The following is a 17,272-nucleotide window of genomic DNA, read 5'->3' on the forward strand; positions in this document are numbered from 1 at the left end:
ATACCACCAAGCCGACCCCACAACATCTATACTTTTTTTTTTTCTTTAAAGAAAATCTGAAGCAAACATGACAAAACGTTACTATTTGTTACAGCTAGGTGGAGGGTACAAAGGTGTTTATTATATTTTTCCTGCCCTTTCAGTATATTTAAGATATTTCATAATTTAAACATTTTACAAAGAAAGGTCTGGCAATGTGCACGGTATGCCTGTTTTAAAAGGCCTGTCCTATAAAATAAGGATAGAGGCTAAAAAAGGAGATGTTTATCATGGGAAAAAATTGAAAGCATAATTAGTTAAATAAATTGTAGAATAGCCATACAATGAAATGTCATGTAACCATTAAAAAATTATAGTTCAGAAGTGTGGTTATTAACTTGGAAAGATGCTGACAACATATTGAATGGAAAAAAACAGGCTAAAAATTATAGGTTTTCAACTAAGGCACTAAATGGTTAAATGAATCTTCTCCTATATGCACTAACAGGCCAAAGCTCCATTAATGCACCTGCCATATTTTAATCTCTTATCAACTTGCATCCATGGAAAGAAGTTAACTACAAGGAGCCTAATAATAATAAAAAGTATAATAGATTAATTCTAGTGTTTCAAACAAGAAAGACATTGCCATAATACTGATACAGAACAGCTGCATTCAAAGCCAAAAACAATTATTTCCCAGTGATGGTGCTAACAATCCCCGCCTTTCCAGATGAGACCTGCGCTATCTAACCATCCAGTCAGGGAGCTACCAGCGCCAGAACAGTAGCCTTAAGTTGCTGATCATATGTACCAAAGAGACAGGAAAAATATAATAAACTATATACAAAATAAATTGTCAGGTACAGTGAAACACAAACCTTTACTCACAAAGCAATGTCATATTTACAAGAGGAAGGAGTGACAGCAGGAAGTTACTGAAGGAATTTTGAGAGAAAATTAAAACATTTTGTCCTGCTACATTTATACTCTTTGATAATTTGGAAACTGACTTGGGTGCTCTAAAACCTGTGCTCCATATTTTGTTGATTAAAAGTTGTCCAAAAGGTCTAAGAATCATAGAAGATTCTATTTTATGAAAACTGCAACAGCATACTAAAGAATAACTGTTTCCTCTACTCACAACACTTCTGACACCAACTGTGTGGGGATTTTCCCACACCAACCAATTCTCCAACTCTCCAGACACTAACTGGGTGTCCTACAATTCAATTCTGACACTAGCTACCCAGAGTTAACGCAGACCCCACAGGTTAAGGGCTCAGTCCCACAAGACTGCCCCCCACTTCAGAGGCCAATCACAAGTAGTGGATCCCCATGTTACCCCTTCTGTCCAACTTGGCCACAAATCAGGGGTTCCCATGACTCCCTCTTCACGTTCAATAATTTGCTATAACAGCTTACAGAACTCAGGGAAACACTTACCTACATTTACCAGTTTACTATAAAGGATATAGCAAACAGCCAGATGCAGAGGTACATAGGGCAAGGTCCAAAAGGGTCCCGCAGGAACTTCTACCCCCACGGAGTTGGAGTACACCATCCTCTTGGCACATAGATGTGTTCACCAAGCTGGAAGCTCTCCGAACCCCATGGTTTAGGGATTTTTATGGAGGCTTCATCACATAGGCATGATTAATTAGTAACTCAATCTCCACCCCTCTCCCTTCCCTGGAGATGGGGGGAGGTGGGGAAGCTGAAAGTTCTAACCCTGTAATCACAGGTTGGTTCCTCTGGCAACCAGCCTCCATCCTGAAGCTATCTAGGAGTCACCAAGCCACCTCATTAGCATAAAAAAGAAACTCTCATTAATTCCAGAGATTCCAAGGGTCTTAGAAGCTCTGATGTCAGGAATTGGGGACTAAGACCAAATATTATAACAAAAAATGCTCCTATCACCCCTATTACTCAGGAAATTACAAAGATTTTAGAAGCTCTTGTGCCAGGAACTGGGGATGAAGACCAAATATATATTTCTTATTATATCATAATATCACTTCTACAATAAAGGGTAAGGAGTTATAACTCTTAGGGAAAAATATTTTCATTATTATTCCTTTATTGTGAAAATATTTCTTGTGTTCTTTACACCTTGAGGAAATATGTTTGAGACTGCTAAGACCAACAAATATAAACTGCATTTATTACGCAAAAATTGAGAACGGTTCAGGCTATATAATGGTAGGTGGATGTAAGATGTGCTAAATCTCAGCTTCTAGAAGAGTTGATTTTGAACTCAATCACCCTTTGAGAGAAGACATACCAGCTCGCATAATTTCATCAACCAGGAGAATGTTGGTGGCAATCACCGTGCTGAGGAAAAACATGACAGGGTGAGTTAAGCCCACCAACCCACTCTTATCTTCCCCCCCAGCAATCTTCAGCTACTAAAGGTACTTTGTCCTTCAGTGATGTTGGTGTGAGAGTTTATGAGACAACGCTATTACAAATACAAACATCACCCCTTGTATTATAATTTCAACTCCTTTGCTGATAAAAGTGGAAACCTGATTTTATATTCCAGCAAAACTGAGCTCATTACCCACTATGCATGTGGCACTACTTCAGTAAACTTCCTTCTTTCCCTTCTCCCTCAAATAAACAGTAAGATTACCATTTCCTATAACTTAGACTGCTAGAACTAACATGTAAAAGGGACTGTAAAATGACAGAAACTAGTCTTAATAACTGGATACCATGCCTTTTCATATACTTAACCATTTTTCCACTGTAGGGTGGCAAAAATAATAGAAAAATTTTAATGTTATGAATTATGTTCCTAAATCTTTCTCTTTTTTTTTTTTTTTTTGGGAGGAAGACCAGCCCTGAGCTAACATCCGATGCCAATCCTCCTCTTTTTGCTGAGGAAGATTGGCCCTGGGCTAACATCCGTGCCCATCTTCCTCTACTCTATATGGGACACCGCCACAGCATGGCTTGACAAGCAGTGAGTCAGTGCGCGCCTGGGATCACGAACCTGCGAACCCCGAGCCGCCGAAGCAGAGCGCACACACTTAACTGCTACGCCACCGGGCTGGCCCCTTTCTCTTTTTATTAATATAAACTTACCAAGAGTGAAGAAGTTGTTTTTTCACACAATAATTATCCCAAACTCCTGCATCTGCTGCTACCATTGGCTCACCTGCAGAGTAAAAACAAACTATTTTAATACTACGATCTTGATATATTCTGTTAATATTGGCTGTATATTTTAACAATATTTACTGTACCACCAACACTACTATTGTCAAGGTCACCAGTGACCTCCATGCTGTCAGATGCAATGGTCGATTCTCAGGCCTCACGGATCAGCAGCACTTACACAGTTGACCACACCCTCCTGACTACTCTGTCTTCACTTGTCTTCCACAACACTGCTCTTGTCTGATTTTTTTCTTTTGCACCAGTGGCAATTTTTCTGTCTATTTTGTTGGTTCTTCCTCTTCCTCCCTGAGCTCTCGTTGGAGTACCCAAAGGCTCAGTCCTGGAGTTCTCTCTCTACACTCACTCCCTAGGTGATCTCATCTAGTCCTCTGGATTTAAACCATATACACTCTGATGGCTCGTAAGTTTTTATCTCCAATCCAGACCTCTTTCTTCAGCTCCAGACTCATATATCCAAGTGTCTATTTTACTTGAAAGTCTACAGACTTCAAACTGAACTTTGCCAAAAGTCAATGCTGATGTCTCCCCACCACAACATGCTCTACCCACAGTCTTCTCCAATGCAGTTAGTGGCAATTCCAACCTGCAGTTGTTCAGTTGACTCCTTTCCACAGAGTAGCCCGAGTGATCCTTTTAAATATAATTAGACCATGTCATACCTCTGGTCAAAATTGCTCCCTATTCCACTACAGTGAAAGTCAAAGTCCTTAGACTGGCCCACATGCCCCTACATGATCTGACCTATTACCTCTCTCATCTCCTTCCTCCTCAAAAACATCAGACACTGGCTGTTCCACTGGCTGTTCCCTCTGCCTAGGACACTCTTTCCCTGGTGCCCCATATGGCTAACTTCCTCACTTCCTTTGATTTTTTTCAGTAGACATATTCTCAATGAGGCCTACCATAACCATTCTCTTTAAATTGAACCCCCCACCTCCCCTCCTGTGCTAGCATTCACAGTCATCCTTATACTGTTCTTTTATTTTTTCCATAGAATTTATTACTTTTAAGAATGCTAAAGGAACTTTTTAAGGTTACTATTTACTGCCTATTCTCCCCCACTACAACATAAGCTCACAAGGGCAGGGATTTTTGTCTATCTTGCTCTGTGTGAATCCCAAGAGTCCAAGAACAAGCACTCAATAACGATCTCTTTAATGAATGTTTTCTTTTACGAAGTGCACATGTAAACTGAAGGCATCCAAAATTTAAATATTAAAGTTACCCAAACCTTCGCCCCCTTACTATAAGTTCTGAGTCACTGTAGTAGAACCTCTTTCTTTATGAAGCACGACTTTTTCTTCACTGTCTTACCTGTATTCAGATCTATGCCAACAAGTCGTTTTGATGCTGAATGCTCAGCCTGAACTTTTACTAGCGTTTCCTGCAGGTCATAACCAGAATTCTGAGCAAGAACCTTTAGGAATAAAAACAAAAACAAGTATATGTATGGAATACCTTCATATATATATATATTTGAATATCAAATATAAAAAATAAGGCACTGCTCTCTAGTCTTGTGAAAACATATCGATAATAATCATCTCCTTTTGAAGAATTCCATTCTTAATCAAAATCAAATTACTATTTTGTGAATCTAGTGGTTTTTATATTTACTTAAACATTTTCCCTATGTATATCACACTAAATTCTGAGGAGGACATTAGAGTTCCCCAAACCCCATCCCACTACATTAATTTCCTTCCTTGCAAAAGATTTTAAAAAAACAATGGAAGGAAGTAGAATGGTATTCTTGTTTCCCCCAACTCCCCAGCCGCACGTTTTCCAGTTTTCCCTGGACACCTGCTAAAGGAAACCTGCAGCATCTCTGAGGAGATCAACAGGAGGAGAGTCATGACCTGTGGCAACAGGGAGGGAGATACCTGCACTCCAAACCAGGTTTATTTCCAAGTGGTCCTAAACCAACAGCTGATGAGTAACAGGTACCGCCAGTGTATACCAGGTTTACCCAGTCGTGTCAACTACAGGATCATTACTTACTGACTCTGCTGCTTTGGGGAAAGAAAAAAGTTGATATCTGACTCACAACATTCCACAAATTATGAATAATTTTAAAGCAATTATCAGAGAGACTTTGCTAGCATTGTCAGTAATGTTTTAATTCACAGTAATAGCATATTGGAAATTGTTTTTCTGTGTTTCTAAGTGGTTCACAACCAGATTAAGGCAAAGATAAGGTAATGGTAGTTCTCAGTCCTTCTGTTGATACGTGGAAAAAATCTGGTTTCTCTCCTTTTCTAGGAATTATAAGGAAAATGACAAATGCAAGCCAGTATTTGGGAGCGCTAAACAGCCGGAAGTTCTCACTTCCCACAATCTGAAGTGATAACACTTTGGATACCACCAACAAAATAAAGGTCTACTAAAAATCAAATTAAATTTTAACTTTAAAACTTTTTCATTATGATTAATCATGAACCATTTTTGAAGGAAATTTTTGGAGTTACTTCAATTTTTGGAGCTCAGAGATGGAAGCAAGGGGATAATTGAGCTATTTCATGAAACTCCTATAAGGATTCTGAGCTGTTATCCCAAAAGTTTTCCTGCATTAGCTGTAAAATATCTTGGACAAATGGAGTGGGGAGATGCAAATAAGTACCTGTCTTTCTACTCTGCTAACTGCTAGATAATATGGGCAATTTATAATTAAACACCTTATGTTTAAGCAGTTGTCCTTTGGCCATTAGGTTAGCTGTACCTTAGGAATGATGAGCAAGGCATCAGCAAAAGCTTGGACTCCAAGGCGAGCTCTCCCTGCTATACTGTGCTTGTTCCTAACAAGAGCTTCAGCCGTTGCCACTTCAACTGCGCCTGCTCCTGGAACCACACAACCTATTGGAGAAAAACAGATGACTGGCAAGACATGCCATGCAGAAAAACCAGAGAAAAAAGCAACTAGCTATTCAAGCGTGTTCTATTATCTTGCCCACATCTAAGATGTATTTAAATATATACAGCAATAAAATAAGTTGCACAGCTCAGTGATTACTCAGATATCTTATGAAGCATCCGGAAGTTATACACCATTAAATAATTAAGCATGGTACAGACGGCTGGCTACAAACAGCTCATTTCCTTGTTTACAAGAGTAGGCATCTCTTCCACCTTCATCTTACTCCTTCATGACTATATTTAAAAGGTAGTTAGTTATAATTTATAGTGGCAAGTAACTAATTATAATAACTGATTTCAAAAATTTTTTGGGCCAAGATAATTTGGCTGTAGTTTTTGGTATGGAAATCTTGGGACTCAATGAAGTATTTGACTTCTGTACTGGAACAGAACCCAAACTGCTACCTGAGAAAAAAATTTAGGCATTCTTATTTTTCTAAGGCAAAAGCTCCGGTTAAACACATCAATTTTCACACCAGGATATGATTTTTATACCTACTTGTATGGTTTTATAAAGTTTACGACTCTTCTTTGAATCAGCAAACTTGTTTTGGAATCACCCATCTTCAAAACAAAACAACAGAAAAAGAATCTCTCCTTTTATCCCATATCATTGTTTAATTACCCCCCCTTCTCTGCTTCGCTGTACAACATAACTGCTCAAAAGAGTTGTCCACCCACAAGGTGATTATATCCTCACCTCCCATTCACACTTTTTAAAAGTTCCTTGTTACATACTGAATACACAGAATATTTATATGTATAACGTATAAAGAATAAATGTACAAAAAAATGTGCCCATGTACCTACCACCTAGCTTAAGAAACAGAACATTACGAGTAGCTTTGAAAACCTCCCTGATCCCATTCTCCTATGAAAACACAACATACCAAAATTTGTGGGCTACAACTAAAGCAGTGTGTAAAGAGACATTTATATCACTGAACACCTGTGTTAGAAAAGAAGAAAGGTCTCAAACCAACAACCTCAGCTTCCACCTTAGGAAACTACAAAATGAAACCTAATGTCAGCAAAAGAAGGAAAATAGTAAAGACCAGAATAGAAATCAATGACATAAAAATTACCAGTGTCAGAAGTGAAAACAGTAATGTCACTACAGACTCTACAGATATGAAAGGGATAATAGGGGAACATTATAAACAACTTTAAGCCGATAAATTTGAAAATTTAGATTGGGGGTTGGCAAACTTTCTACAAAAGGCCAGATAATAAATATTTTAGGCTCTGTGGACCAACCATCTCTTTTGCAACTATTCAACTCTGCCACCATAGCATGAAAGTAGCCACAGACAACACATAAATGAATAGGTGTAGCTGTGTTCCAATAAAACTTGATTTACCAAAAACAGACAGCAAACCAGATTTAGCTCATGGGCAGTAGTTTGATGATCTTAACTTAAACGAAGTGGACAAATTTATTGAAAGACACAAACTACTAAAGCCCACCCCCCCAAAAAAAAACAGATAACCTGAATATCCCTGCATCTATTAAAGAGATTGAATTTGTAGTTCAAAATCTTCCCATGAAGAAAACTCCGGGCCCAGATGGCTATACTCGTGAATTCTACCAAACATTTAAGGAAGAAATAATACCAACTCTACACAAGAATTCAACACTTTCAGAAAATTAGAGAGGAGAAAATACTTGCCAACTTATTCTATGAGACCAGCATTATTTTAACAGCAAAAAAAGATAAAAAAGCATTATAAGAAAAATATTCAGACTAATACCCCTTATAAATTTAGATATAAAAATTCCTAACAGAATTTTAGCAAATCAAGTCCAATAATATATAAAAAGGATAATACACATAGCAGCATTATTCAAATATCCAAAAGGTAAAGCAACCCAAGTTTCCACCAATGGATAAGTGGATAAATAAAATGTAGTATACACATACACTGGAATATTATTCAGCCTTAAAAAGGAAGGAAATTCTGACACCTGCTACAACACGGATGAACCTTGAAGTCACTATGCTAAGTGAAATAAGCCAGTCACAAAAGGACACATACTATATTCCACTCATATAAGGTACATAGAATAGTCAAATTCAGACACAGAAAGTAGAATGGTGGTTTCCAGGGGCTGCGGGGAGAGGCGAATGGAGAGTTATTGTTTAATGGGTATAGAGTTTCAGTTTTGCAAGATGAAAAATGTTCTGTTGATGGATGGTGGTGATGGTTGCACAAAAATGTGAATGTACTTATTGCCACTGAACTGTACACTTAATGGTTAAAATGACATATTTTAGATATGTATACATATCCACAATTTTAAAAATTGTAACCCATTTTTTTAAAGATAATACATCATAATTAAATAGGGCTTATCTCAAGAATGTAAGGTTGATTGAACATTTTAAAATCAATGTAATTTACTACATTAAAAAACTAAAAGAGAAAAACTATATGACCATCTCAATAGATGCAGAAAAGGCCTTTTTTTTTTTTTTTTGGTGAGGAAGATCAGCCCTGAGCTAACATCCATGCCAATCCCCCTCTTTTTGCTGAGGAAGACTGGCCCTGGGCTAACATCTGTGCCCATCTTCCTCCACTTTATATGGGACGCTGCCACAGCATGGCCTGACAAGCGGTGCATCGGTGCGTGCCCGGGATCCGAACCCGGGCCGCCAGCAGCGGAGCACGGACACTTAACCGCTATGCCACGGGGCCGGCCCCAGAAAAGGCATTTGACAAAATCCAACATCTATTCTTGATAAAAACTCTCAGTAATAGAAGAGAATTTCCTCAATCTGACAGAGGGCTTCTATGAAAAACCTACAGCTAATATACATAGTGGAGAAAGACTGAATGTTTTCCCCCTAAGACCATGAATGAGGAAAGGACGTCACTCTCACCATTTCTATTCAACACTGTATTGAGGTTTCTAGCCAATGAAATAAGGGGGAAAAAGAAATAAAAGATATCTAGATTGGAAAGGAAGAAGTAAAATTGTCTTTATTAGCAGACAACATCATCATTTATGTACACAATTTAACGAAATCTATAAGAAAGCTACTAGAATAAATGAGTTTAGCAAGGTTGCAGAATTCAAGATCAATATGCAAAGATCAACTGTATTTTTATATGTTAACAACTAACAACCAGAAATTGAAATTTTAAAAATACCATATCATATACGATAAGATCAAAATATATGAAATACATAGGGATAAATCTGAAAAAAAAAAGATGTGTAAGATTCATATTAAAAATTACAAAATATTGCTGAGATAGATTCAAGAAGCCCCAAATAAAAAGAGATATACCTTGACTCAATATTGTTAAGATATCAATTATTCCCAAACTGATCTATATATTCAGTGAAATTCCAATCAAAATCCCAGCAGTCTTTTCAGTAGAAATTGACAGCTGATTCTAAAATTCATACGGAAATACAAAGGATTTAAAATAACCAAAATAACTTGAAAAAGAACAAGACTGATTTCAAGAAATATTATAAAGTTACAGTAATCAAGATAGTATGATATTAACATTGAGATAGACAAACAGATCAATAAAACAGAATAAAGAACCCAGAAATAGAACCACACAATGTGAACAGTTGATTTTCAACAAAGATGCAAAGGCAACTCAGTGGTGAAAGGATAGTCTTTTCAACAAATGGAGCTGGAACAATTTGATACCTATACGCAAAAAAACAAACTGAGATCCATAGTTTGCACCACACACAAAAATTAACTTAAAGTGAATCATAGACCTCAATGTAAAACATAAGACTATAACACTTCTAAAAGAAAACATAGAAGAAAACCTTTATGACCTTGGGTTAGGTAAAGATTTCCTAAATACCATACCAAAAGCATAATCCATGAAAGAAAAAAACTGATAAATTAGACTTCATCAAAATTAAGAATTTATCTTGGAAAGACTGTTAAAAGAATAACAGAACAAGACAGAGAAGGAGAAAATATTTCAGATCATATATCTGGAAAAGTATTTGTATGTAGAATATACAAAACACTCTCAAACTTAACAGTAAGAAAACATACAATCCACTTTTTTAAAAGGGCAAAAAATTTGAACAGAAACTTCACCAAAGATATGTGGATAGCAAATAAGCACATGAAAAGATGTTCAACATCAATGACCATTAGGAAAATGCAAATTAAAACCATAGATTTTTAGCCATAGAATGGCTAAAATTAAAACAACTGACTTTGGGGCGGCCCAATAGTATAGTGGTTAAGTTCGCGTGCCCCACTTTGGTGGCCCAGGGTTCACAGGTTTGGATCCCAGGCACGCACCACTCATCAAGCCATGCTGTGGCAGGCGTCCCACATGTAAAGTAGAGGAAGATGGACACGAATGTTAGCTCAGGGCCAGTCTTCCTCAGCAAAAAGAGGAGGATTGGCAACACCTGTTAGCTCGGGGCTAATCTTCCTCACAAAAAACAAAAACAAAAAACAAAAAAAACTGACCATATCAAGTATTGGTGAGGATGCAGAACAACTGGATCGCTCATATACTGCTGGTAAGAATATAAAATGGTACTTGGCAAAATGGGCAGTTTCTAAAAAGTTAAACATATACCTTCCATAGCCATTCCATTCCTCGGTATTTACCCAAGAGAAATGAAAGCATATGTCCATACAAAGACTTATACACAAATGTTCACAGCAGCTTTACTTGTAATAGCTGAGAATTGTAAACAACCAAACATTCATCAACAGGTGAATGGATAAACAAATTGTAGTATATTCATACAATAGAATACTATTTAGCAATAAAATGGAATGAATTACTGACATAATAACATCAATTAACTTAAAAATAATTATCTGAGTAAAAGAAGCCAAACAAAAAAGGATACATGTTGTATTATTCCATTCATATAAAATTCTAGAAAATGCACACTAATCTATAGCCACAGAAAGCAGACCAGTGGTTGCCTGAGGCTGGGGTGACATAGGGAGAGGCAGAAGGGAAGGATACCAAGCGGCAAGGAAGTAGCGTTTTGGGTGATTGATATGTTCATTATCTTGACTGAGGGGATAGTTTCATGGGTGTACACTTTAAATATGTGTAGTTCATTATATGTCAATTATAACTCAGTAAAATTATTTTTTTTAAAAAACAGGTGGTTGAAGTAATAAAAAAAAAAGGTAGTCCATTCACTCTTCTATGTATTCTAAATGTTAAGAATCAGGTGGAACTACTAAAGGCTTCATGCCTGAATCACATACATTTATCTTCTTGAAAAAATGCTCCTAGCTTTTATCAAAAGTAACTACAAAAAGAAGGCAGTGACCCTTATATAAAGCCCCATATTTTTTCAACTTAGGAATTGATGTGTTTTCTCCTTTTTCATAATGAAACCTATATAACTGATTGTATCTCTCTATATCCTGGCAGCTTAAATATTTATAGTGACTATTACATTTGCTATATTTATATTCTTTTTTCCTAGGTTCCAATTTTCCATTTCAGCTTTTATTTTACTATTATTTCACATCTATGTTCTTGCTTATCAGATAAATCTGACCTATTGTTTATAAAGTTTATTGCTCTATTTTTTGAGATATAACTCATATACCATAAAATTCAGCCTTTTTTTTTTTTTTTTTGGTGAGGCAGATTGGCTTTGAGCTAACATCTGTGCCCATCTTCTTCTATTTTGTATATGGGATGCTGCCACAGCATGGCTTGATGATCCACACCTGAGATCCGAACCTGTGAACGCCGGGCCGCTGAAGCGGAGTGAGCGAACTTAACCACTACGCCACCAGGCTGGCCCCAAAATTCACCCTTTAAAGTGTACTTTTCAGTAGTCTTTAATATATTCACAAGGTTGTGCAATCATCACCACCATCTAATTCCAGAACATTTTCCAAAAAAACTCTGTACTCATCAGCTATCACTCCCTATTTTCCCCTCCCCCAACCCCTGGCAACCACTAATATACTATCGTCTGTATGGTTTTGCCTTTTCCTATTTCATATAAATGGAATCATATAATACATAGCCATTCGTGTTTAGATTATTTCACTTAGCATAACGTTTTCAAGGTCATCCATGTTGTAGCATATATGAGTATTCATTCTTTTTTATGGACAAATAATACTCCATTGAATGGATATATCACATTTTGTTTACCCATTCACCAGCTAATGGATATTTAGATTTTTTGTGTGTGTGTGAGGAAGATCAGCCCTGAGCTAACATCCATGCCAATCACCCTCTTTTTGCTGAAGAAGACTGGCCTGAGCTAAGATCCATGCCCATCTTCCTCCACTTTATGTGGGATGCCGCCACAGCATGGCCTGACAAGTGGTGCGTCAGTGCGCACCCGGGATCCGAACCCAGGCCGCTAGCAGCGGAGTGCATGCACTTAACCACTACGCCCCTGGGCCGGCCCGATATTTGGATTATTTCCACTGTTTGGCTATTATGAATAATGCTGCCACAAACATCTGTCTACAAGTTTTTTGTGTGGACATGTTTTCAATTCTCTTGTGTAATAACTAAGAGTTGATTGGCTGGGTCATATAGTAACTCTATGTTTAACTTTTTCAGGAACTGCCCAACTGTTTTCCAACAGTTCCCACCAGCAACATATGAGGGTTCCAATTTCTCCACATCTTTGCTAACATATATTATTATCTAGCTTTTTGATGATAGCCAAGCTAATGGTTGTGAAATGGTATCTCTTTGTGGTTTTGATTTTCATTTCCTTAACGACTAATGATGTGGCATCTTTTCATATGCTTATTATTCTATTTTAAACGTGTGTTTTTATTGAATTATCTACCCTGACTCCTTTTAGAAGGAAGCTGGTAATAAATCATCAATAAATAATAAATGCTAATATTCTTTTCTAATCTTTCTTAAAATTACACTGCACCTGAGGTAATGGAATGAGTTCTAAGCTGTAAAAGTTTATTCATGGTTTTAAAAATAAATTTATAAAAATTAAAAATGATAACATAGCATTAAATTATGTGTTTTTTCATTTCATAAACAGAAGTTAATTAAAAGAGCAGCATACTGTTAAGAATATTCCAAAGGAAAAACCTTCACAATCTAAACTACGAATTGTCCAAAGTGAAATGAGAGAATAGTAATCATTCATATCTTTTAAAATACTATATATACCATGATAGATTTATTATTACTTTAAAAATACATGAGGTTCATATCCATTACAAAGAAGAGCTTACCATCTTCAATGGCATTTTTGATGGCACGAAGTCCATCCCTTACAGCATCCTTGATTTGTGTGAGAATATGCTTATTCGGTCCTTTAACCAACAAGGTGACAGAGCGAGGGTTAACACAGTCCTCGATAAAAGTGAACTTTTCTTCACCCTAAAGGATAATACAAGAAGATATAACTTTAATATATAATGTCATTATGAAATCAAGACCTCATTTATAATATTAGAATCCAATCTTCATGTGAATTTTTCTTATCAAGCATAACTAAATATGTGTTAGAAGCAGTTAAGTTACATTTGAACTCTTAACAAATAAACTGTAAAATCTGTCCTGTGGATTACTCAGCCCCAAAATGTAAAACCTGAATTAAAAGGTTTAGTACTTAAAAGAGATAACAAAGGTACACTGTTCACTTTATAACCACTGCCCACAGAAATACTCACTAATGTATACTCATATACAAGACCAGCATGTCCCAGGCAATCTACACTCAGGTCTTCAAGAGAATTCACAGCCATTCCACCACAAGCCAGAGAGAGTCTGAAATTACAGATATGTCACCATAGCTTTGGTTATGGAAAACATAAAGACTAATTTTTTAAAGGCGAAAAGATATCTAACACAGAAGACTACATTATCGCTGTACTGTATTGTTTTTTAAATATGTTTTAAGAAAATGAAAACCTTCCTTGTACTTCAACAAAGTTCTGAGGTAGGTTAACAATCCTGATTTTTGACAATTCCGTTATTTAATGAGATTAAGAACAAATTTGGAATTTGTACGCTACTATTTTGCTCAACGTTTACATATAAGGCAAAAGGAACGCACGTGGGATAATTTCAATTTAATCTGTTCAAAAACTTAGGATATATAATTATCTGCAAGCTTACCTTTCCATATTTCTTCTTTTTGCTCTGCGAAGAGCCACTATGTCATGTTTTGCAAGAGCATCTAAGGAAAATGGATCAATTCCCTATAATCAAAATAACATAAAAGTTACAAGCATGTTTTAAGCCAGCAGTTCTCAAACTTTTTTGTCTCAGCACTGCTTCACACTCTTAAAAATTAAGAACCCAAAGAGCTTTTGTTTATGCGAGCTGTATCTACAATATTTATCATATTATAAATTAAAATTGGGAAATTTTAGAAATATGTATTAATCCATTTAAAATAATAATAGGGGCAGGCCCAGTAGCATAGTGGTTAAGTTCGTGCACTCCACTTCAGCAGCCCGGGGTTCGCGGGTTGGTATCCTGGGTACAGACATACACACCCTTGTTAAGCCATGCTGTGGCGGCATCCCACATACAAAATAGAGGGAGACTGGCACAGATGTTAGCTCAGGGCCACTCTTCCTCAAGCAAAAAGAGGAAGATTGGCAACAGATGTTAGCTCAGGGCCAATCTTCCTCACCAAAAAATAACATAAAATAAAATAATAATAAACTCATTTTATGTTAACATAACATTTTTAACAAAAATTTACTATACTTTCCTAAACAAAAAATATATATATATATAGTGAGAATAGTGGCACTGTTTTACACTTTTGCAAATCTTTTTAATGTATGCCTTAATAGAAAACAGCTGGATTCTCACACCTGCTTCTGCATTCAATTTGGTGTGATATGTTGCTCTGGTTATTAAAGTATATGAAGAAAACCTGGCCTCACACAGCTATGTATTAGAAAAGGGAAGAATATTTTAATAGCCTTTTCAGATAAATGTGGATATTATTCTTTGATACTATACCAAAACTCAACAAGTAATAGTTTCTTAAACATTAGTTTCAATGTGGAAGATGGAACCATATCAATGAATTTTTCATACTCTCTCACATCACAAGCCCTTTGTCTATCTTGCACTTTGAATGGATTATTTACCCATGTGTGATTTTGTTAAATCATGCATTTTTTACTCATTTAGAAAATATTGATTCACTAAGTTAGTTAGAGCTTCCACATGTTGATACATTTCATGGTTATACAATATCAAAAATATCACAACTGCTAATATCATCACTAATATTATCAGAAAAGTCTTTTAGGTATTGGAAAGCTGTCAAGCTCATAGTGGCAAATACAGGTTTCAAAAATTCTAATTTTTGTTTGAAAGCTCAAATATTATCATTGGCAACAAATACTGTCCGTTGTTTTCCTTGAAGTGACAAGATTGCTTCATTCATTTTTGAGAAAAACCTACCAAATACTCTTGTCTAAAAACCATAGTTTGTCTATCAGTCACTCTTTCAAGTAAAAAATGGCATTCCATGAAAAAAGTAGCTAGTCTAGCTTGCAATTCAATTATACAAGAGCTTTCCTTCAGGACTGAAATTTTGATATGCAGTAGTAGTGTTTTGTGCATACTTCACATTTTGTCACGCAGAATTATAAAAGGATGCATATGTAAGGATCAAAATTTAATAAAATTAGGGCTGGCCCAGAGACGCAAGCGGTTGGGTGTGCGCTCTCTGCTGTAGCGGCCAGGAGTTCGCCAGTTCGGATCCTGGGCGCGCACCGACGCATCGCTTGTCAGGCCATGGTGTGGCAGCGTCGCATATAGAGTGGAGGAAGATGGGCAAGGATGTTAGCTCAGGGCCAGTCTTCCTCAGCAAAAAGAGGAGGATTGGCAAATGTTAGCTCAGGGCCGATCTTCCTCAAAAAAATAAAATAAAATTTAATAAAATTAGTAACTTTTGCCACCTCATTAAGACATTCTTAAATGAAACTGCCCTTTTTTCATCTGCAAGTATGTGGTGGTGTGGCAATAAAGAATATGATGACTAATAGTACAGTCTGGTGCTACTGCTTTGATTTGTACTAAGGTGCCAGCAGTTTTACCTACTACTGCTTTTGCATCATCACTGCAAATATCAACACATGTAAAAGGCTTTATTATTTTTTATTTTATTTAATTAATTAATTAATTAATTAATTAATTTTGCTGGGGAAGATTGGCCCTGAGCTAACATCTGTGCCCATCTTCCTCTATTTTGTATATGAGACGCTGCCACAGCATGGCCTGATGAGTGCTGTGTGGATCCATGCCAGGGATCCAAACCTGCAAACCCCGGGCCACTGATGCAGAGTGCGTGAACTTAACCACTACACCACTGGGCCAGCCAAGGCATTATTATTAATATCATGAAAATAGTTTTGAACTCATAGAATCCCTCAAATGATCTCAGGGACTCTGAGGGGTCCAGAGACCACACTTTGAGAAACACTGAAGAACATTTACAAGTAGTTCAAATCTAAACTTTCTTTCTCACCTTTTGATTAATGACAACAAATCCTTTATTGAACTGAGCACAGACTTTGTCTTTCAGGTCTATTATTTTTTGTACTCTATCTTCAATAAATTTTCTTTCAGCTTTTACCAATTTCTGTTTCTCTTCTGCAGTCTTATAAAAGAAACCAGAGCTCACCTCTCTAAAAGAGTAATAACAACAAGCTAGTAAAGGCAGGGGAGAAATAAGAGGAAAAGGTAGAAGGAGTTTACACTAAACATTTAGGAGGCAAGAAAGAGATTTAAAAACTCTTTTACAAAAACAGTTTCAAAAGTTATAAAGAGTAACTGACACACATACGTTTTTTCATATTCTAGTGATACATTGCAAATAAGGATAAATGCATCTTCTACACGCTTCTTCATATCTGGATGACGGGTGCCATGATCCAAAACTAATCCTCTGATCAACCTATTAAAAATATGTAATGTTTCTTACTTTGAATATACACTAAAATTTGGCATAAAATTAGAACTATACTCTTAAAGTTGTAACAGAACTGCCAGGGCACACATTGTTTCCTTGCACTATCTTTAAGCCTAACACACAATTAGTAAAATTAGGAAAGAGAATCTACTTGAACACAGTGTGACTGTGAAGTCACAATGAAAAGTCAACCCAGAATTAGTCTCTAAATTATGTGGCTCAAACATATGACACAGCTGATCAAGTAATGAAAGGTAGGCACACAATGAGTTTCTT

General features: G+C 36.5%; 1 protein-coding gene across 2 annotated transcripts in view; it reads right to left on the reverse strand.

Moving 5' to 3' along the window:
- Window positions 1–2,059: 2,059 nt before the first annotated feature.
- Window positions 2,060–17,272, reverse strand: part of CCT6B (chaperonin containing TCP1 subunit 6B) — a 30,069-nt gene continuing 14,856 nt past the window's right edge. Inside the window, exons 6-14 of one of the 2 annotated variants that reach the window (XM_004441872.3) lie at window positions 16,871–16,981; window positions 16,553–16,712; window positions 14,173–14,255; window positions 13,725–13,821; window positions 13,284–13,431; window positions 5,885–6,018; window positions 4,480–4,582; window positions 3,070–3,142; window positions 2,060–2,313 (exon numbers count right to left, since the gene is read on the reverse strand). In XM_004441872.3, coding sequence (XP_004441929.1) covers window positions 2,241–2,313; window positions 3,070–3,142; window positions 4,480–4,582; window positions 5,885–6,018; window positions 13,284–13,431; window positions 13,725–13,821; window positions 14,173–14,255; window positions 16,553–16,712; window positions 16,871–16,981 — 982 coding nt within the window. In that variant the 3' untranslated portion in view covers window positions 2,060–2,240. The remainder of the gene's footprint in view (window positions 2,314–3,069; window positions 3,143–4,479; window positions 4,583–5,884; window positions 6,019–13,283; window positions 13,432–13,724; window positions 13,822–14,172; window positions 14,256–16,552; window positions 16,713–16,870; window positions 16,982–17,272) is intronic. The other variant, XM_087440792.1, reaches the window with a different exon arrangement.

Source organism: Ceratotherium simum, chromosome 16, assembly GCF_057802395.1.
Source record: "Ceratotherium simum simum isolate JZ-2026a chromosome 16, ASM5780239v1, whole genome shotgun sequence".
NCBI lineage: Eukaryota > Metazoa > Chordata > Mammalia > Perissodactyla > Rhinocerotidae > Ceratotherium > Ceratotherium simum.